Below are 21,756 nucleotides of genomic sequence, written 5' to 3'. Positions count from 1 at the left end.
GCTCTCTCCCCAGACATTTGGGATTGGACTTGGTGCCAAGAAAAGACTTTGAGATGGTGGATGAAGATAAGGTCAGCGTCTCGGATCTTTACAAGATAGTGAGTTTGAGTCTGTGGCTTTCTCTTCAAACGCAAGTGTTGTTTTGCCACTCATGCATTTCTGCTCTCGTCTTCTCAGCATCTCGGCAGCAGAAACGACGTTCGGCACGGCTCACAGGTTTGCCAGCTTTGTTTGACTCGTCTGAGAATGGGGCAGAGCTCAGCCAAGTGCAACACCTTCATTTGTCACGTCTCATAAGCCCATTGCCCACAGGGCAAAACAACACGGCCTTTCCAGCAAAAGGAAACGACTCTTGCCCTGATGTCAACATGAACAAATGACAATTGATAGCATACTTACTTACTTACTTACATACTTAGGCCTTTACATTCCTTTCGGAACATAGGCCATTGATGAAGAGTTTCCACCCTCATCTGTCTTGTGCCATTTTCTCCAGCTGTTTCCACGACAGTCCCCCCTTCTTGACATCCAGCTCTGTGCTCCTTCTCCAGTTGTTTTTGGGTCTCCCTCTGCTTCTTTTGCCTTGTGGGTTCCATGTTAACGCCTGTTTAGTCATAGCCGTGTTTTTTCTCAGGGTATGTCCAATCCAGCTCCACTTCCTCCTCATAAGCTGTATCTCTATTGTTTCTTGTTTGATAGCATGCAATGAAGAAATTGCCTTTCTGCCATCCACACTGACTTGATGTAGGATTAAGGACATAATGAGCGCCGTGGTCTTTGTAATGGCCCATCCTCAATTCTCCACAGAGGTACGACAGCGTCCAGCCGTGTAGAGCTCCAGTCGCGCACCACTTGCTGCTCAACATGAAGACTTCCACCTGTAACAGGATCGGAGAAGACAGCGACATCTTCTTCTGGCTCTACGACTCGAGGGAGGCCAAAAGCATCAGGTTGGTTTTTGGCCCTGCGACAAACACAGTAGGCCAGCTTGAATCTTGGCCTCCCGCTTGTCTTTCAGTGAAAAGTTCATGGTCAGATTCAACAAAAACGGAGAACCCAAAAAGTCCCGTGAGGTGGACGGGCTGTGTGCTCTTTTCACTGTAGGTTAGTCGCTTCCCCCTGCTAGTGTCGTTCCACTCTCCGCCATTGTATTGTAACAAATTGCGTGCAGGACTTGAGCAACAAAGATCTGAAGAGAGATCTCTACATTGTCTCACAGGTGATCCGCTCAGGTAAAACCACGAGACGGCAAGCGGAGCCTTTGTGACTGACTGTCAGTGGGTGTCAACAATGTTCAACAAAGACTTCCTCTCGTTGCAGGGAGAATGCTGCTGAACGAGCACAAAAAAGGGCTCCGGCATGGTCAATACCGCCGGCCGTATGGCTGCGCTGTTCTAGCCATGAGCGACATCCTGCAAACCATCGCTGAGCTCAAAGAGGAAAAAGACTTTGTACTCAAAGTGTACATGTGAGTTTCTCTTGCATGACTTCTCTCTCTCACAACATTGGCAGACTTGAGACATTTTATTGAAAATTGAATCTTCAGGTGCAACAACGAGAGCGAATGGTACCAAATCCACGAGAACATCATTCGCAAGTGCAGTAGCAAATACTCTGCGCCCGCAAACAACTCCGGTAGGGCAGTTTTCTTGGGATGTAGTGATCACTGTGTCAGTTCTGGGGCCATCCCTTGTGGGCGGTGCCCCTCACGTCTCCCATCCGGCCCAGGAATGCACTCATCCAAGTGGCCAAGGGGAGAAAAGTCCCAGCTGGTCGGAAGGACGACTCTGTTTCTACCCCCCCACAAAAATCTCTCCCCATTGAACAACCTGGTGTATCTTCTTCATGGTCATTTGATTGGCATGTCCATCTTGACTCCCAACGTGCGTCCTCAACCAGCTCCTGTTGCCAACGTTGGTGCTTGTGCTCCCGCAGGCCTAGTCATCTCATTGCAGCTGTTGCATGGCGACGTGGAGGCGCTGCGGCGTGAAAACAAATGGCTGTCGAGGGCGAGCGTGACGCACAAGCTCGGCTTCCCCGACGTCATGGTGCCAGGTGAGCGTGTGCGTCTTTTTTGCCTTTGCCCCAAAAACAATGCGGCGGCAATTGTGGCGTGCCTTTCCAGGCGACGTGCGCAATGATTTCTACTTGACGCTGGAGCGGGGCGACTTTGAGCGAGGAGGAAAAAGCGTCCAGAAGAACATCGAAGTCACTGTCTCACTACTCTTGGCCGATGGGGAACTCGTACAGGTGGCGTAGCTAATGCTGGTTGCGGCGGCGTCTTCAAGGACACAAGCTGCCGAGCGTCTTGACAAATCTAGCGGTTGATTGAGAGTTTGGGCTCACTCAAATGCACCCACATATACCCCAAATTGTCCAGCAGGAAAAAAAGGGCCCTTTAATGCCAAAGGGTACCCAAATTCAAATCAACAGGCGGGTTCCCCACTGAAGGGGTGGAGCGAGAAGGGCTGCGGGTAGATGCCCAACTGACATTGTCAAGCGTGGCCCCCCCAATAGTGAGGCGAGGACTGAGAGGCGACCCGGTCGAAGCGCAAGTAATAGCCAATGGGCCACACGGCTCTTCTCTCCACAGGCAGCCTTCTGATCAGCGCCCCGTCTGGTGGCGTCGCCGGGCCACCCGCTGTCGTCGTCTTAGCATAAAAAGCAGGTGAAAAGCCAGAGCGACTGACTATCCTCCTGTTGGTGGCGTAGGACTGCATCGGCAAGGCTTGCGGTGAGCCCAACAGGACGCAGCATCGCTCTGTGGTGCTCTACCACAACAACAGCCCGCGATGGAATGAGGCAGTCAAGCTTGGCGTCCCCCTCGACAGATTCCAAGGCACTCACCTCCGCTTCGACTTCCGACATTGCTCTAGTGAGGCTTGCTTACTCGCTTTAGCACCGACTCCCGCCCCTGCCTGCATCTCCCTTGTCACCTTGTCTTCTCTCTGCTCCGTGAAGCCAAGGACAAAGGAGAGAAGAAACTCTTTGCTTTTTCCTTCACGCCGCTGATGAGGGAAGATGGATCCATGCTGTCCGATCAGAGCCACCAACTCTATGTTTACAAGGTGGCCACTCGAATTTTGTCTTTTGTTTGTTCCCAGTTATCTCTTCTTTCTCGCCCTCAGTGCGACGAGAGCGGCGACTTGCGTCAACCCGGCCTCTATCTGGTCCTACCCTGCTGCCAAGACGGCTCCAGCCCGGTCCTTCCCGCCGCTTCGGCCTTTCAGCGTAGCGCCAGAGAAACTTTCTGGATCTCCACCCAGCTCTCGTCCACCAAGCTCACCCAGAACGGTATCTGAAAATTGTTGGATGTCAGCCAGCCAAGAACTGGTTGAGGTCCCAAATGGGCCCAGTTACATGTGTGTCTCCCCCGGTCTACTAGCCAACCTGCTGGCTCTGCTCAAGTGGAAAGCTCATCCTGACCGAGTGGGCAACATCCTGGGTCGTCTGCGGCACGTCACCGGAGAGGAAATTGTCAAGGTTGAGCTCTTCTGCTCCATTGCTGAGATTTGCTGACATCACGGGATGCGAGTGTTTGTGATCACAAACAGTGATGGCTGATGTACTGTTTATAATAAATAATCCCGCTCATACGGTAGTGAGGCATGACGAGTTTGGAACGAGATGGACTTGACGCCACTGTCCGGCAGCGACGTGAATGCATACCCTTGGCTTTTTCCCAGTTTCTTCAAGACATCCTGGACACGCTATTTGCCATCCTGGATGACGACGCCCACAAATATGGCCCCCTGGTCTTTCAGTCTCTGGTAAGATGCAAACCAAAAGTATTTGCTCGCATGTTGGCTCATTTGTAAGAAGAGGAGTCGTCTGCAGTCCCTTGCACAGCCAAGGTGTGAATTGTTCAGGGAAGATCTCCTAAGTTTGCTAATGGAATGCTAACCACCAAATTCCACTTCAGGTTTTCGTCATCAATTTACTGGGGGACAGCAAATATTTCCATTTCCGAGCGGTCATGGACACATACATTCGCAAACACTTTGCTGGCGCTTTGGCCTACAAGTGAGTGGAGGCGTGCGCATGTTGTGCTTGTGTTCGCATATGCGTTGTGTTTTGACCTGTTTGACTTGTACGCCAGGGAGCTGATCCGGTGCCTTAGGTGGGCCATGGAGAGCTTGCCTGAGGCGGTGTGGCAAGATCACACACAGGACGTAATGCGGGTAAGACTTGGTTCGACGTGACTCTGAGGAGGACAATGGGAGGGGGGGCAGTAGGGCTGTGGTGGGATGCAGGAGGGATGAGGTGGGAAGCAGGAGGGCTGGGGTGGGAGGCAGGAGGGCTGGGGTGGGAGGCAGGAGGGCTGGGGTGGGAGGCAGGAGAGCTGGGGTGGCCCAGCGGAACAAGAACCGATATCAAGGTGCTGACGAGCAATATGTCCCAATTTAACCGCCAGGCACTGGAGTATCTGTTCAAGTTCATCATTCAGTCTCGGAGTCTTTATTCTGGCGCTACCTGCGGGATGGAGGAGGAACAATTTCGGAGCAGCTTTCAGGAACTCTTTGAGTCCATTCACTTTGTTCTCGGTCTGGACTGGCCCACCTGTGAGAGCCTCATCATGACTCAGGTGTGTGGACCAAAGTGAACCATTTAGAGACCTGTGCCATGCCATCAATATTTTACAACTTGTTGCCAGGGGGGGTATAGGGTTAGGGCGGGGTTACCCCTTTGTATATCCCGAGGTCCCCCGGGCCAAGCCCACAGATGGACGGGAGAGGGGAAGTCCCGCCACTCCCTGCTTGTCTCGACACCGCTGTCAGTGGGCTTCTTTTCAATAATGATACATTACCTGCAAAGATTTCCTCCGAGCGGTTGAAACATGACGACAGCGCATGCACATCAGCCGAATCACTCGCCTGCGCGATCATCAAATCCACAACCTGAAACAATGGAATTTGTCATGCATTTGCTATCAATGGACGGAGACGGCTGAGATGATTTGTCTTGAGTTCCGCAAGACCTTGAAAGCTTGCGTCTGACAATGAATGTTGCTGTGACCTTTTGTGCAGGTGGCCGCATTGCGCTCCTTTACAGCTATTTTTGATGAGCTGCTGCACATATTTTCAGTGCAAGAAGTGGCGGAATTTGTGCGCAGCACTTTGGCAAGTTTTCCATCCGTGCTTGCCACTGTGGGACATTCCATGGATGTCGTCAGGTTACAGTCCATCGCTCGCACTGTGGAGAGCAGCCTGTTTGCTTTACCAGGTGAAGGGCTTACTGGAAGCCGAACTCACAAGTGGGAGAGCACGGATTAATGATGTTCGGGGACATGGCTGTGTGTGGTTGCTCAGAGTCTCGAAGGATCCTACTCCCTTTGGTTCTTCATCACATTCATCTCCACCTCAGGCATCAGAAAGAGCTGCCAACGTGTTCTAGAATCCTCACTTCTCTTTTCTCAATCATCAAGGCCAGCTCGTTGGTAACAGTCGCACACAGATCTTTTCATGTAATTCTTTTTCAACTCTATTGAGGTCTGACTTTGTCAGACGATCAGACGCTTATCGCCGGTTGTATCACCGCGAGATGTAATTCAGTTTCACCCTATTCAAAAAAAAGTCCAAAGGTGAGCTCGCATCTGTGTGTGAAAGAAAAGGTTTGCCCCGACCCCTCTGCTTTCCCTCCTCCTTTGCCAGGATGCATCCGTACAGGTGGAGGTGGAGCTGATGGTGGAGTCTTTGTTGGACGTTCTGCTGCAGACCTTGCTGTCAATCACAAGCAGCGGCCAATCGCAGGAGGCGGTAAGAGGTCATCGCTATCCGCAGTGCACCGCCGAGACCTCTGTTAGTACCCAACAATCAAAGCTCTCTCAGGCGGGGCAAGATGCGACTCTGCAGGAGTGTGTCAAACGCATCCACTCCAACTTTGCCTTGTGGGAGTAGGAGCGTGTTGTGGAATAACTCAATCAGTCTTAGGAGTTATTGGAGCCAGGGCGACCAAATGCAGCTTGAACCAGGGTTTATTGAAGGGAAAGGGAGTTGGGAGTCAGGTGGGAAAACGAAGACACGTAGGGGACAGAGACTCACAGCCAGCAAACAAACAGACAGACAGAAGTCCACTTGGACACGGATAAAATTCTGACTGTAAGCCTCCAGACAAGACCGGGGGGAAAACTAGACGACAGGACAGGAACACTGGGCGCGGACAGGGACGGAAAGACAACAGTAGACACCGACAGGGAGAAACACACTGGCAGGGTTTAAATGCACAAGGTAACAAGAGGAAGCAGGTGACAGACATTACGGTAACGAAGGGGTGTGGCTGAGGGAAGTTGCCGGCCGAGCGTCTCTGGCACGGCACGTGACAATCAGCCCGTCAGCTAAGCACATTTGGGCCTTCTTTGGGTACGTGCTAAAACCTCTTCTAAACCTTGTGACTTTCCTCTGTTTCAAATGAGGATGTGGCACATTTTGCCCCGCCCGCTACATTTGCCCCTCGCCTATCTCGTGTTTGTCAGCCACGTCTTGAAGCCGTCGGGTGAATATTCACAGAAACTGCTTTTGCACCTGTCCGTGCTGTTCATTTGAAAGTTCCTCTTTGAGACACCAGGAAGACTGATGGACTCGGTCATGTTTCCCACATGGGCTCCCGTCGTCCCGCCTGCCTCTGAGCCCTCAGCTGACCTTAGCACAGCTCTGATTCTTTTTGCCAGGGGGAGTTTGTGTCCTGCCTTCTGTCCCTCCTTCGTCACATGACTGACGTCCACTTCCAACACCTGATGGAGAACTTTCAGAGCAAAGAGGTACTCAAGGTAAGTCCGAGGGTTCAAGCGTCGGGCTGTGAAGACGCACAATAAGAAGTGTCAGTCAGAAATATGCCAGAGAAAAGAACAGCGGTTGGAGTTTGAGTAACACACAACCCTTTCCAAGACCGTCAGATGATTAGCTCCTTTGACTTGAAAAGGGATTGATTGGGTTTCACATTGAATCCAAAAGGGCAGGTCAGGCAACCCTAACCACCCCACCCATTGCATATTGTCGTTCGCATCCACCGGGCCTAAACAGGGCAACTTCACACCTCTGCTTTGGAAGTAGACACGCCGTCTGAGTTCCAGGCTAGATGACGTGCCCAGGTGACTGCGCTTTTGTCTCGTCAGGAGTTCATGATGAAAATTTGGTGCGTGCTCCGAAACTTGATGAAGCTGAGTATTTTTCCGCGGGATTGGACTGTGATGAGGCTCCTCAGCAGCCAGTAAGGCACCGGGGCGTGATGGACAACCGCAAGGGGAGGACGGGCCTGCCATTAACTTTGTGCTCCTCATGCAGCATCATCCTGCGCACGGTGCAGCGTCTGGCACCCTTTCAGCTAGAAAACTTTGTCGGAGCCGACTTTGACTTCAAGGTGTTTGTGGTGCCGCCGCTCGTCCACCGCCATGTGAGTGCTTCGTCTCCTGGCGATCATTTCTATGACTGTGCGCAGGTGTGGAGCGCCTACTTCAGTCTAGCAGTTTTGTACATCAACCAGCCCAGCTTGCAGCTGGAGAGCATGAGTGCAGCTAAGAGGAAGAAGATCTTTGACAAGTAAGGACCTGTTTCTGTCATCCTCGTTGCAAAATGGAGTCTGCATAATTTTCAAGAGACACGCTCGCTGACTTGGGCTGTCATAGGGCTGCTGCTCTGAGGAGAGCAGAGCTTGGTTACATCAAAGAGCCATTTGGAGCATCTCACGCCACACCAATTTAGCGGGGGCACACATCCAAACTTTTCGAGATCAAAAGGGCCAGCGACACTGTGGTTTGAACCTGTATGCAGAAAATCTGTGCAGCTGCGTTTCTGAAATCAGCTACAGGAAGCATCCCACTTCTCTCACTATCTTTGTATCCAAAACAATCTGAACTTTTGGTCGATGCTTCATTCCTGTGTCCTTTCTAATGAGTGCTCCTAAATTATTTAAAGTCACGGACTTTATCTCCTTGCCTACTCTGTGCTGCGCACGCCAAATATCCCCTTGGGGCTGATACGACCAGCTCACGCGAAGGAGAACCCCACTGGTACACACTGAAGTGCGGATGCGCAATTCTGCTTCTTTCGAGTACGGCAACGACAGCCGGAAAAAAAAAGAGCCTGTTCCCTCGGGTCACTTTCTCCCCTGATGTGCACTGTAACTGCAGGTACGGGGACATGAGGGTGACAATGGCATATGAACTCTTCAGCATGTGGCAGAACCTGAGTAAGAACCCAGTGCTCAAGGCTTCCTTACATTGGCAGCAGTGTCAAAGGTCTGCCGTGCGCCGCAGGTGAAAACAAGAGACACTTGATTCCTGGGATGATCGGCCCGTTCCTGGGCGTCACTCTGGTGCCTCAGGCAGAGATCCGCAATGTCATGGTCCCCATCTTCCACGACATGATGGACTGGGAGCAGCGCAAAGAGGGCAGCTTGAAACAGGTTAGCCCTCCTTCGCCACTGAGCGACATGCTTTCCCCTGCATCCACAAGGCACCTAGTCTTCATAGGCTGGTATTGTTTGCACGTTTGAACCCGAGCCCAAGCTTTGCCCCGGGTGTCTGGAGAGTGTTCTCAAACACAGTGCCGGTGGACTTGATTTGTGCTTATTGTGGTGGTGTAGGTGGAGGCCGAGCTGATTGACAAGCTGGATGCTTTGGTTTCCGAAGGCAAAGGCGACGATGACTACAGAGAACTCCTCAGTTTGCTGTAAACCCAAACGTTTAGTGTCCTGAGAAGCCTGGGTTACATGGCTGTATTTCAACTCATTCCTTGATTGAACCTTTTGTTTTGTGCACGACCGCTGCTGTGGCCTGTTTGCTCTGTGCGATGGGGATTAGAACTCTTCTGTTGGAGCCATACCCCAGGTATGCAGGCACTCGCTCCGTCTTGCCGCCTCGTCTCCCTGAAAGTGACTTGTATGGATCTATGCAAGAATTCAAATGCAGCGATATTCTGTCCAAAGATGCCATTTTGAGTCTTGTGTGTGTTGCTTATGACTGACCCAAAGAGGAGATGCAAGGATTTAATTCGTCCATTGATTTGTTGTTTTCTTTAAGTCTGTTGGAGAAGATTGAGCAGCAAACTTGGAGAGAGACGGGCACCTCATTGGTTACGTCAGTCACTCGCCTGATGGAACGTCTTTTGGACTACAGGTGGGTTGATCTAAGTCAGGGGTGGGCAATTAATTTTTTCAAGGGGCCACATGAAAAACCTGAGTCGTGTCACAGGGCCACACCTACGATAACTTAAACCTGCTCAATTGTCTTCCATTGTAAAATGCACTAAATTATTTATTTTAAATAGTTGGTACTGGTAATTAGAAGAATACAATTATTCTGTTTATATTTATATTAAGCTATGTGAAATTGTGGTGTAAAGGTCAAATAAAAAACAATTATTAATCAGTACAATTTATTCTTAACTTCTTTAACGTTTCCTCAAATGACATAGCCGCTCCATCTCTGGGTGTGAAGTTTGATAAAAAGTCCTTGTTGGGCTTGCAGTTTTGCTAGCAACGCATCAGCCTCTGATGCGCTCTGTTTATCAGACAGATGTATTTTTTCTCATGCTTGGTCGTGTAGTGGCGACTCAAATTATATTCTTTAAACACAGCGACCTGTGTACCACAAATCAGGCACATGGCTTTATCTTTCATTTCTGTAAAGAAATACTTGGCAGTCCATGTCCTGTTGAAAACACAGCGCTCCTTGTCAACTTTACTTCGCACTGTTCACCTTCACGCACAGCTCACATACACGTACGCTACACGGAAGTGCGACGCCTTTCAAAATAAAAGCGAAACAGTTGTATTGTATGCACGACACAAATATATATATTTTTTTTTTTAATTACGATTGGCCTCATGCGGGCCGGACAGGGACGCACAAAGGGCCGGATGTGGCCCGCGGGCCGTAATTTGCCCAGGTTTGATCTAAGTGAAACGCTGTGCCCATTTGTAAAAGAGGATTTTGTTGGACATGATTGACCATGCCCAAAAGCTGCAATGGAGAAGTGATGAGCTTTGTCCATCTCGTCCTTAGGGATGGCATGAGAGGAGATGAGACAGAGAGCAAGAGCACAGGGTGCACCGTCAATCTCTTGGTGAGACAAATGACGACGGATGAACGACCGATGATGCATTCCGCCATTAAGACAATGTTGATGCTCAGACCTTCTACAAATCGGAGCTCAACAAGGAGGAAATGTATATCCGCTACATCCACAAACTGTGCGACTTGCATGTGGGGGCGGGCAACTACACTGGTACAGCGCAGGCACACACGCGCGCACACGCGGGACGAAGGCAGGCAGGCACTTTGGCGACATTTGTTTGTGACGCCGACTCACAGAGGCAGCTTTCACGCTTTTGTTGTACTGGGAGTTGCTGCACTGGGACGAGCGGCCAACAAAAGAGCTTCTGCGTTATCCCTCTCAGTCTGAGTGGCAGCGCAAGGAAGCGCTTTCCCGCAAGCTCATCCACTATTTTGCCAAGGGGAAGGTAAAGAAAGCTCATCCACTATTTTGCCAAATTTGTGTCAAAGTGCACCTTTGAACAGCGCAAGTGACTCAAGTTAGGTTTCAGGTCAGTCAAATGAGTTGCTAAACTTATCAGTACTGCCTGCCTGCGTACAGTGTTGGGAGTTTGGCATCCCTCTGTGCAGGGAACTGGCTTTCCAGTATGAATCCTTGTACGACTATCAAAGTCTCAGCTGGATTCGGGTCAGTATGACAAAGACCTTCCACACGCCGCCGGTCGCTTCCGTAATGTCGCCGCACAATTCCAAGAGAATGGCTCGCACTCTCATCTCGTCTGCTGTGATTTCTTTGGCTGCACAGAAATTGGAGGCGGCCTACTTTGATGACATCATGGAGCAACAACGTTTGGAACCCAAATTCTTCAGGGTGGGATTCTACGGCAGGATGTTCCCCTTCTTCCTCAGGGTCAGTGGAAGCTTTTTGCAATGCTTGCGCAATGAAGCCTCTGGAGGCGTAGAGCAATAGATGTCGCACAGTGCACAAATAAGTTGCACGTGTCTCTGCCAGAACAAAGAGTTTGTGTGCCGCGGTCACGACTATGAACGCCTGGAGGCCTTTCAGCAGAGGATGCTGGCAGAGTTCCCGCAAGCCATCGCCATGCGGCACCCCAACCAGCCCGATGAAGCCATTCTGCAGTCCAACGCTCAGTGTATCCTGCTTTGGTGTGCGCGCCCGCTGCAGCCGCCGCGGTGGGCAGCTTGTCTTCTATTCTTTGACCGGCAGCGTCCAGACCTTCAGATTTACGCCGTCACACCAGTTCCTGAAGCTGACGGCATCCTCCGGTCACACCGAGTCCCTGACCGAATCAAGAGTTTTTACCGGGTTAACAATGTTCACCGTTTCCGGCACGACCGACCATTCCATAAAGGACCCAAAGATCCAGATAATGAGTTCAAGGTTATTGGCTTACTTGCATTGTCCTACCAAATAGGTGAAAAAGCACACCTGCTTTGATTGTCCCAAAGTGCACCTTGCCAATTTGCCACGGCATCCTTCAAACCACTGAAAACTAATTTCCCTTCACTCTGCCAGGGGTGTATGTACATCATGCGAGAATAGTGTGTACAGTAGAATCTCTGACTTCGACCATAATTCGTTCCAGAAAACTGGTCGGACACTGATTTAATTAAAATTTTCCCATAAGAAATAATGGGAAACGGATTAATCCGTTCTGACGTAGCAGCATTTGACCCTTTTGTGTAATAATTACAGATTTTTGTGTGGCATGTCGGTTCGCCAGGCAAATAGTGGCGCTAAATTGACACGAACGAGACACAACAACATCAAGACGTACATTACTGGAGAAAGGAAGCTTTTATACACAAACCCTCATTATGGGGGACAAAATATGATGCCGTGTTTCAGTTAAAAGCAGTCGATTTGGCTCTTAATGAAGAAAATAGAGCTGCTACTGGAGAGGTTTCATCTGGCCACTAGAGGGCACTGGGCTATTGTTGATGACATCTTGTTGCATCATCCCTTTCAGAATTTTTGTTCCAGGTCATGTCTTCATTTCATGGCTTTATGCTCTCAAGACGCAATTTAGCTTGTCGAGCCGAACCGAACGTTGATTCGGGAATGTTGATGAGCCTCGACCCAGCTCGAAAAGCTGTTCGGAGTTCGGTGTTTTGTTCGGTTTTGGGGGGTTCAAAAGCTTCGAATTTTTTCGAATTCCGATTTGTTTGAACCTGGAGTTCAAGGTTCTACTGAATGTGTTTTCACCGCCGGATAGTTCGTGCAAAAGTCAAGGGCGGATCAGCCGATCAACACATGGAAAGTCTGCAATGTTGAAAAAAAACCCGCAAGAACTAATTTTGATGATGTCGGCCGCTTTGCTGTTGCAGAGTCTATGGATCGAGCGGACAACTCTGGTCCTGGCTCACCCCTTGCCTGGAATTTCACCCTGGTTTGAGGTGGAGGAGCAAGAGCTGGTGAGTGAATGAGAGAGTGAATGAGTGACTGGACGACAAAGCGACAGTGGTTCGCACCCGTCCAAACCGACGGCCGAGGCACAAATCCCGAGGCTGATCTCAAAGTGGCTTAATGGATCCTCACAAGAAGATCCCTTCGCAGCCAGGTCTGCCCTAAAGAGGGAACTGATACAAGTGTCAAGGCCAACCCTTTCAGGTGGAGGTGAGTCCGCTGGAAAATGCTGTCAGTGTGGTGGAGAACAAGAACCAGGAGCTGCGTTCGCTCATCAGCCGCTATCACCTCATGCGGCCGCACGGTGTCAACAATGTCGCCGGTGACGATGTCAACCTGCTCAGCATGACGCTCAATGGCGTGGTGGACGCTGCTGTCAACGGCGGCATCGCTCGTTACCAAGAGGTGGGCACGGTGATGGGCTTTTGTCGCGCACGCCCTGCTTTTACTAACCAAGACGCCACTTCCTGAGCCTCTCTGCCATTTCACCGTTTCAGGCTTTCTTCGACGAGGATTACATCGGCAGCCACCCTCAGGATGGTGACAAAATCTCGCAGCTGAAAGATTTGATGCAGGAGCAGGTGAGAAGCGCGAGTGCCACCCTCGTCCAGCCGGATGATGTCAAAAGCTTCCTTCCAGCTTGAGGTGCTGGGAGCTGGCCTGGCCGTGCACGGCAGACTGGTGCATCCTGAAATGCGGCCGCTGCACAAGAAGCTGATGGATCGGTTCCAGGTGATCAGAAGCAGCCTCTGCCGGGTAAGAACTCAGGACAGCAAGAATCCTTTTTGTTGCGACCCCGTTGACTTTTGCTGCAAATGTCACCATGCGCGCTCTGGGCTGGGACGCTGAAGTATTGTCGTGGTGATTTGCCACCGTTGATTGAAGTTGCCATTGTGCCCGTGTTGCAGGCGCCATGCGCTGCAAGCCAAGCCAACACTGCTGGAGGAATTGCGGGTCCCGAGGGCTTCACGGTGCACCGACACAGGTCAGGGTCCTTTGTCTTGAAGGGAAATCGATGCGGCAGTGAATAGATTTGTCTCGAATAAATTTGAAAAGTCCTTTGTGCATTTGAAACTAGCCTTTTTGCACTTGCCATGGACCGGAAATGGCATTCCAGGCACTTGGGAGTCGGGTAACAACCCGTCACGGCTCTCCTAACATTGACAAGCTAAGTCGTGACTGCTTATTACGCTGGACATCAATGTCAGTGGACAGCAAGTGGTAAAATGTATTTTCAAACATGAAAAAAATTAAGTTGGCAACTTTTTACTGCTGAAACTTGCCGAAAGCGAATTGCATGCCTATATCAAAGTTAATTGTCTCAATCGCAGACGATGGCACGCGACCCAGCCCTTATCTCGTCTTGTGTCTTTTGCTTAAAGGAGCAAAGAGCGGTGTGGTGTGTCAACTTGTCTTTTCCTTTTTTCCTTCAGTCCCACTCGTGTGGAGTCTTGGCGTCTCCGTTCCCTGTCTACCTTTCTCGCCTCCTCAGATCGTGCCAAGTGCATTCATCTGGCATTTTGTTTGCTTCCTTCCGTTTCTCTCTGTTCCCTCCCACTGCGGTTGACGTCGTCTGGGCCTTTGTCATCTCCCCACTTGGCTTCTTCTCTCACCACATCTCCAGTGAGGCGGCAAATGTTGGAAATGTGCCCATTCTGGCCGACGGCCAAGACCTCGACGGCATTCAGGTGAGGCAAGCAAATCGGGAGAAGCATGAGTCTGAGCAAATAGTGTCTCATTGCTCTGCTGCCAGCCTTAGGAAATCAAGCAGACACTATTATTTTTCTACCTAACATAGTGAACACGTTTACGGTGCCCAAACACAGATCTGAAAGGCAACCGCTCGCCAGCTACTAAAATTGCCTCCACCATTGGGTTGGCACCTCCGGCAAGGAAACCTTTTGCCCGTTGGGCTCCGCTGGGTGGCTCGACCGTACTACTGTATAGCTTGCGTTCACCGCAGTCTTTGGATTCTGCCTCGTTCTTTGAAATAGGATGGAGGCTGGGCCTAAGTTCGATCAACAACACAAAAACATTTTTATCAAGTCATACAAAATGGAATGATGTATTTTCTTCAAATCCAAGTCGAATCAAAGATTGAACAGAACTGCAAGCCAAGCAGAGCAGGTCCATCGCTACCAGCAGAATGTTGACATGTCAAATGTTGGACTCCAGGCAAGCCGCTCCTGCTCCAACTTTAGCTGCACCTACCCTGCTCCCTTTCACGCTGTCAGCTCGGTTCTGCCAACGCACGTAGGTAATGACCGCGCATGCCTGAAAAACACCTAGCAACCTCACTCGCCTTCCCGCCTTCGTCCGTGTCAGAAAAGAGCACAGACGAAACGATGCTGCTTATTCCGTTGCAGCGAGAGCACCCCATCAGCATCATGTACCGAAACTTGAGTGAGGACGGACAGGTTAGCACGCAGGCACGCACGCAGAATAGAAACGACCAAGGGGACATGCTGTGTTCGCTCGCATGCTGGAGTCTGAAAAGGCCCTCAGCCTCTCACTTAAAATTTCGCTCCTTTCTTCTTCCAGAGAGTGTTCCTTCATCAGCTGATGAGTCCGGCTTGGAAACCCTGCAGTGACCCCTACCTGTCCTCCTCTGACAAAGGTCGGTAAGTCTTCCGATTCATGTTTAACAAACCCTCCTAAACTGGCCTTGCTTTGGCAGTTGTGACCGTGGTGGCTGGCAGTTGGAGTTTGGACTGCGTGACCAGAAAAGTCATCCCTGTTCTGTCTGCCCACGTTGGCGCCGCACCTCCCGTTCCCCCACGGAATACGCAAGCGCACGGTACGGCTGCGTGCAAATGCCCCTTTCCTTTGAGTTGGTCGAGCAGTTGGCAAAATACACTGCTCAAAAAAATTAAAGGAACACTTTGAAAATACATCAGATTTCAATGGTGACTACAAAAATGTTTGATATCTACACTGATATGGACAGTTTAATGTCTCAGGAACAAAAAGATGCCACATCTTTTGATGGAAATAAAAGTTTGCAGCCTACAGAGGGCTCAGTATATAGACACCCCAAAAATCAAAGTGAAAAAATGATGTGGCAGGCTCGTCCATTTTGCCTAAATTCAATTTCTGCAACTCAAAATTATTTTCAATATCTTGTGCGGCCCCCACGTGCTTGTATGCATGCTTGACAACTTTGTGGCATGCTCCTAATGAGACGACGGATGGTGTCTTGTGGGATGTCCTCCCAGATCTGTCTAAGGGCATCAGATGCCTACAACCTGTAAAGTCTGAGGAGCAACCTGGCCTATTGGACTGAAACATTATGTCCCAGAGGTGTTCTATCGGGTTTAGATCAGGTGATCGTGAGGGCCATTCAATTGTGTAAATTCCTTCATCCTCCAGATACTGTCTGCATACTCCTGCCACATGAGGCCGGGCATTGTCATGGATCAGGAGGAACCCAGGACCTACTGCACCAGCGTAGGGTCTGACCAAGGATTTCATCCCGATACCTAATAACTGTCAGACTGCCGTTCTCTACCTTGTAGAGGTCTGTTCTTCCCTCCATGGAAATGCCTCCCCAGACCATCACTGACCCACCACCGAACCGGTCATGCTGAATGATGTTGCAGGCAGTATAGCGCTCTCCTTGGCTTCTCCAGACCCTTTCACGTCTATCACAGGTGCTCAGGGTAAACCCGCTCTCATCTGTGAAAAGCACAGGGCGCCAGTGGCGGACTTGCCGATTCTGGTGTTCTATGGCAAATGCCAATTGAGCTCCACAGTGCTGAGCAGTGTGCATAGGGTATACTACAGGACGTCATGCCCTCAGGCCACCCCTGTGAAGTCTGTTTCTGACTGTTTGGAAAGAGACATTCACACCAGTAGCCTGCTGGAGGTCATTCTGTAGGGCTTGGGCAGTGCTCAACCTGTTTCTCCTTGCACAAAGCAGCAGATGTCGGTCCTGCTGATGGGATGAGGACCGTCTACGGCCCTGTCCAGCTCTCCTAGTGTAACTGCCTGCCTCCTGGAATCTCCTCCATGCTCTGGAGATTGTATCGGGAGACACATCAAATCTTCTTGCAACAGCACGCATGGATGTGCCATCCTGGAGGAGTTGGACAATCTGCTCAACTTCAGTAGGGTTAAGAAATTGCCTCATGCTCCCAGTCGTGATAATGACTCTAGCCAAAGCCAACACTTGTGGAAAACCAGTTAAAGAAGATGGAGAGAGGAACTTGAAATGGCCTCCACCTGCAAAACCAGTCCTGTTTTGGGGACCATCTTGTTGTTGCCCCTCTAGTGCACCTGTTGTTAATTCCATCAACACCAATGCAGCTGAAACTGATTCACAACCCCCTCTGCCGCGTACCTGACCAAAACCTTATCAGAAAAGTCTAATTGAATTCATGCCATACCCTGATAAAAAACTGTTTCTTTAATTTTTTTGAGCAGTGTAGTTGGATCAAGTCACAGATGAACACCCCCAACCTATAGTCTTCTCTTTGCAGCCTCTTGCCTCTCCGTCACGCCCCCCCCTGTCGCCCCCACCTGTCGACGATGTTTTCCACCACCTATTAGGTGACCTCCTCCTGCTCTCGCTGTGTGCTCCCGAGCAAAGTTACTCTCCTTCCCATTTCTCCCACCAACCCCTCCTCCTCATCCCCTCTGGGATGCATTGAACGTGAGTGAAACGGCACATAAACAAGCTGCTGCTTCTTCTTCTTTGGGCTGCTCCCGTTAGGGGTCGTCAAGCAGATCAATGTTTTCCAATTCACCTCTGTCTCTTCCTCTGACACAGCCACCACCTGCATGCCCTCCCTTACAATGCCCATAAACTTCCTCTTTGGCCTCCCTCTTCTCCTCCACCCTCCTCCCTATGTAGCCGCCGGTCTCTGCTCAGCACATGTCCAAACCACCTCAATCCCGCCTCTCTGACTTTGGCTCCCAACCCTCCCACCCGAGTTGTCCCTCTGATAGATTCATTCCTAATCCCATCTGTCCTGGTTGCTCCCAAAGAGAATGGCAACATTTTAATCTCTGCCACCTGCTGCTGCGCCTCCTTCTCTTTTTGTTAGTGCCACCGTCTTGAAGCCATACAGCTAGTTGTATGTAAACCAGCTTATGGATGCAAAAATAGGAAATGTCAAAGGTTGTTGATTCTGATCCCTACAGCCTACAGCATTTGAGATGTATCTCACCTTCCCATTTACTGCTATATACTGGACATTTTATAGCATCCCCACCTTTCCAGCAATAGACTCTTTGTGATTAAAGTGGCCATGAACGCTGTTTTCCATCTCGCCTGCAGTGTTTCCTTGACTTGCCCATCAGTCCAGCGTCCATCCTGGATGGCATCACCCTGTCAGGCAGTAGCAGCAGGAGCAGCGCAGCACCACCACCAGCACCAAAACAATGTGCCGCGGAATGAAGCAACATCATCTCAGGGCGGCTGTCTTGCGATGTTGATGATGTTTATGGCTTAGACTTACATGTTTGTATGATTGCAGAGCTCTCCCCGTGTTTGGCTGCCTCCTCAAGTACACCCCTCCCTAAAGTTTTAAAATTAGGGTGTGGATCTCCACCTTAAAAAACAAGAGGGGGAGGGTTAAATAAAGGAGAATTCGGGCACTGGCTGGGTGAGGTTAGGGTTACTTTTTTTTTTTATTAAAAAGGGCGGGTTCTTCCTTGAAAAATATATATTTTCTCAATTTTAAATGTGTCGACCACATCTAGAGATCCTCTCCATACATCAAACAATAACAAAACATTAATCAAAACAGTAAGAAAGATAGAGGAGGAAGGAATGTTTTGGGGGAATTTCGTTTCAGGGCGTATGTTTTAATCAGGAGAAAATGAGGATGGGAGGGAGGAGGAAGAATTACAGTTGGGATTAGGTTGACGATTTGGGTGGGGTAGGGTTGGGGTTAAGGTAAGGGTTGGGATTAGGGTAAAATTTGGGGTGAAACATTAGGGTTAGGTTGTGAGTATTTAAACCCAATTTGGAAAGAGCGGGGGGCTGTGCAAGGACCTCCCATTCCAGGTACCCTCACTGTCCAAAACCCCTGACGGTGTCATGGCCGCTTTCGTCCATGGCACACTACCACGCTTCCATTTTTAAGTTATTTTCTATTTACAATTTATGTATTTATTATTTATTTTTATCACATTTTTAGTTTCTTTTTGCATCTTCTTCAGGTAAAACACACTGAAAACTAGAGCTGGCTGGCTGCAATGAGAGAGCTGCTGTCAGTTTGAGAGCTGAAAGCAGAATTATCAATTTCTGCAGTCTCCTCCTTTTGTACCCTCCCCTTTCTACGCTTTTTATGTTTTTCAGTACTTTCAGTTTTATCTCCTAAATGATGAATGAAACCAAATGTCCGTATTATTTCAGGTTTACATCAATGATTTTAATTGAATTGCATGTTATATTTTATAATTTAAATCACCCGCGACATGTTGAATTAAATTGACCCCTGAAGAATTAGCAACATGATTTGAAATGGTGTATTTATAATTATCCTATATGAATTTGTATGTGTATTCATGATATACTGTATTTTCCGGACGATAAGTCGCAGGTTTTTTTCGTAGTTTGGCCGAGGGTGCGATTTATAATCATATATGAAATTATTAACACGTTATTACTTGATAATTAACGCATTACTTACTATTATAGTTGATCACTTCAAGTCATTTTCACTTTAAACCGCATGGAGCCGCCACTGATGATGAGTCTGAATCCATTCACTGACTTCCGGAGTAAGGAGTTGTTCATAACACAGAGGACAGAGATTGACATACAGGACGAAGAGTTCGATGAATTTAATGATTTGGAGTTTGTTGGAATAATTGGATGGTCAGCCTTACCAAGGGCCTTATAATTTACGAGTTGGACTCCCTTGCTTCAACAAAGCTCTCTGTCTAGCGCCAGAGAATTCCTCAGTGAGTTCATGGCGTCGTTGATGTGTCATTAACTCCTGGAATCTATGTGCAACAGGAAGTCTCAACGATGTGGTACACGCCACCTTGTTCTGCAGTCATCAAGTCCAGAACCATCCTGTTTTGCAAGACCATCAGGCCAATAGCCTGAATCTCTCTGTTTTGTCCATCATTGACTTGCAGCGAGAGAGATTCAGAAAAGATTGGAAACGATAGTTCAGTGTCTCGATGAAGAGTGATTGTTTTCCAACTCCGATCCAAGGAAAAAGCGCATGAACAACTTTGTCTCCGACAGTCCACACTTTGTGGCTGTCAGGGACATTCGCACCCCAGATGGGGGTAATGTGGTTCAAAGGCTGCAACAGCCCTGCGTCTACATCCAGAAGAGTTGTGTGCTGTCGTCAGCTGATGATGTTGTATCCTGTCGGTGTTGTCGGTCACCCACACTGGTGCACACACCCGTGTCCATTTGGCGGGCAGCATCGGACAACTCTTCTAACCACTAAGCCACGAGCCATTCTGGTTGAAGCAGGTCCCGTCCAATGGTGCAGCCATGTTGGTAGGAGAGCCCTGACGCCTTGAAATGGCTCTCCCATCCTAGCACTCAGCGGGGATGTCCAAAGCTCCCATCCAGTTTCCCCCTGGAGATGAGTCGTTAATGCATTCGTGGGTTTCATTTTCTTGGATGAAACACGTGTAGTCCATTCCAGGTAGCCTTTTTGTTTCGGCCACTTGTGGCATCTGTCGTCCTTCAACAGTCACATTGGGATTAATCCAAAATAATTTGATCACGGGTTCTTTTCTGTGAGTCCAGGGCGGTAGGGGTAGCATCACTGACTGTGACAGCACGGTGTTAAAATCCAACCCCTCCCACAGAGGCCATGCATTTCGCCTCAGTGACAGTCATTGTTCTGGCCTCCAGGTGAACTTGCGTGGAAGAAGGTGTGTGGGGGGAGTTTGGAATACACATAGCATCCCTCCTGTGTGTGGGTACCAAGTGTTGGTTTTGTGTGGGTTTCTGGGGTCCCATGACCAGTCCTCAAAGTTCTCATCATGTGACCATCTTTTTCCTCGGTCATATTCAGATGAGCCCATAGACCATAGCACACTTCAACCACAACGCAGCAGAGGATCCACCTGGCATGTGGAGCCCCGTTGCAACTACAGTGGCAGAGACACCGATATTTCCCATTCCAGTTGGCGGGCGGCATCGGACAACTCTTGTGACCACAAAGCCACGATCCGTTCTGAATGAAGTAGGTCCCGTCTGATGGTGCAGCCATGTTGGTAGGAGAGCCCTTACGCCTTGAAATGGCTCTCCCATCCTGGCACTCAGCAGTGATGTCCAAAGCTCCCATCCAGTTTCCTCCTGGAGAGCACTCGCCGTCAATGCATTTGTGGGTCTCATTCTCTTGGATGAAACACGAGTAGTCCATTCCAGGTAGCCTTTTTGTTTAGGCCACTTGTGGCATCTATCGTCCTTAAACAGTCACATTGGGACTAATCCAAATGAGTTCGATCACAGGTTCTTTTCTGTGAGTCCAGGGCGGTCGAAACTGACTCTGACAGCACGGAGTTGAAATCCAACTCCTCCCACAGATGTCATGCATTTTGCTTCGGTGACAGTCATTGTTCTGGCCTCCAGGTGAACTTGCGTGGAGGAAGGGGGGTGGGGGGGGGGGGTTGGAACACACAGCATCCCTCCTGTGTGTGGGATCTCACAGTGAAGGTCACACAGCGGTACCAATTGTTGGTTTCGTGTGGGTTTCTGGGGTCCCATGACCAGTCCTCAAAGTTCTCATCATGTGACCATCTTTTTCCTCGGTCGACATTGTCACTTGGTCTATTCAGACAAGCCCATAGACCATAGCACGCTCCCCACAACGCAGCAGAGGATCCACCTGGCATGTAGAGCCCCGTTGCTACTAGGATGACAGAGACACCGATATTTCCCATTGCCTAGTCAGAGTGGGGATCTTATGGATTCTTCACCAACATTGAGATGCCCCACCCTAAACGACGAGGCCCCTTTGTAGTCAGACTTCCCCCCACTCCGCAAATGGGGTCAAGCACTCTCTGTTGCGTCCAGTGGCTGAGGTGAAAACAGCTGGGCCTTCCAGCAATGTTCAGTGCAGTGGGGGTAGTCAGCAAGACTTGGAATGGTCTCTCCCACCATGGCTGGCCCAGTTTGTCCTTTTTGACGACCTTTATGTCGTCTCAGTCTCCTGGCTTGGAGCGGTTGTTGAACTGTGGGAAAGAAAGATCAGGCGGCAGTAGATTTGCATTTGACACATCTTTCAGTTTGAGTACTCTGATCATGCTATCTGCCAAGGACTGTTCTTCGTCTACTTTTTTCAAACGTATCATTCACTAGTCAATTTTATTGCCCTTTTGAACTGGGCAAATAGGAGTGTTTGCGAGAAGAGTT

At 49.6% G+C, this 21,756-nt stretch overlaps 1 protein-coding gene across 20 annotated transcripts in view; it reads left to right on the top strand.

The window, feature by feature from the left end:
• LOC148390239 (dedicator of cytokinesis protein 3-like) overlaps nt 1–18,877 on the top strand; it is a 34,663-nt gene extending 15,786 nt beyond the window's left edge. For 4 of the 20 annotated variants that reach the window (XM_088388802.1, XM_088388810.1, XM_088388801.1 and 1 more), the window contains exons 7-51: nt 14–98; nt 178–216; nt 808–950; nt 1,019–1,100; nt 1,172–1,232; nt 1,321–1,468; nt 1,547–2,055; nt 2,126–2,250; nt 2,713–2,875; nt 2,962–3,294; nt 3,386–3,483; nt 3,687–3,770; nt 3,923–4,023; nt 4,100–4,181; nt 4,415–4,585; nt 5,028–5,223; nt 5,310–5,437; nt 5,652–5,756; nt 6,668–6,766; nt 7,112–7,206; nt 7,281–7,356; nt 7,435–7,535; nt 8,126–8,184; nt 8,252–8,400; nt 8,581–8,666; nt 8,798–8,824; nt 9,017–9,112; nt 10,001–10,061; nt 10,130–10,223; nt 10,310–10,458; nt 10,593–10,679; nt 10,797–10,901; nt 11,004–11,145; nt 11,227–11,393; nt 12,341–12,427; nt 12,624–12,824; nt 12,917–13,000; nt 13,059–13,175; nt 13,328–13,404; nt 14,044–14,107; nt 14,595–14,676; nt 14,745–14,836; nt 14,961–15,036; nt 15,097–15,216; nt 15,789–16,876. In XM_088388802.1, the coding sequence (XP_088244928.1) occupies nt 14–98; nt 178–216; nt 808–950; nt 1,019–1,100; nt 1,172–1,232; nt 1,321–1,468; nt 1,547–2,055; nt 2,126–2,250; nt 2,713–2,875; nt 2,962–3,294; nt 3,386–3,483; nt 3,687–3,770; nt 3,923–4,023; nt 4,100–4,181; nt 4,415–4,585; nt 5,028–5,223; nt 5,310–5,437; nt 5,652–5,756; nt 6,668–6,766; nt 7,112–7,206; nt 7,281–7,356; nt 7,435–7,535; nt 8,126–8,184; nt 8,252–8,400; nt 8,581–8,666; nt 8,798–8,824; nt 9,017–9,112; nt 10,001–10,061; nt 10,130–10,223; nt 10,310–10,458; nt 10,593–10,679; nt 10,797–10,901; nt 11,004–11,145; nt 11,227–11,393; nt 12,341–12,427; nt 12,624–12,824; nt 12,917–13,000; nt 13,059–13,175; nt 13,328–13,404; nt 14,044–14,107; nt 14,595–14,676; nt 14,745–14,836; nt 14,961–15,036; nt 15,097–15,216; nt 15,789–15,877 (5,335 nt within the window). In that variant the 3' untranslated portion in view covers nt 15,878–16,876. The other 16 variants (XM_088388804.1, XM_088388803.1, XM_088388816.1 and 13 more) reach the window with 15 other exon arrangements.
• The last annotated feature ends 2,879 nt before the right edge of the window (nt 18,878–21,756 follow it).

The sequence above is a fragment of the Syngnathus floridae genome, chromosome 11, assembly GCF_059516105.1.
Source record: "Syngnathus floridae isolate MCC-2025c chromosome 11, RoL_Sflo_1.0, whole genome shotgun sequence".
Lineage (NCBI taxonomy): Eukaryota > Metazoa > Chordata > Actinopteri > Syngnathiformes > Syngnathidae > Syngnathus > Syngnathus floridae.
This window is presented reverse-complemented; position numbering and strand designations above follow the sequence as displayed.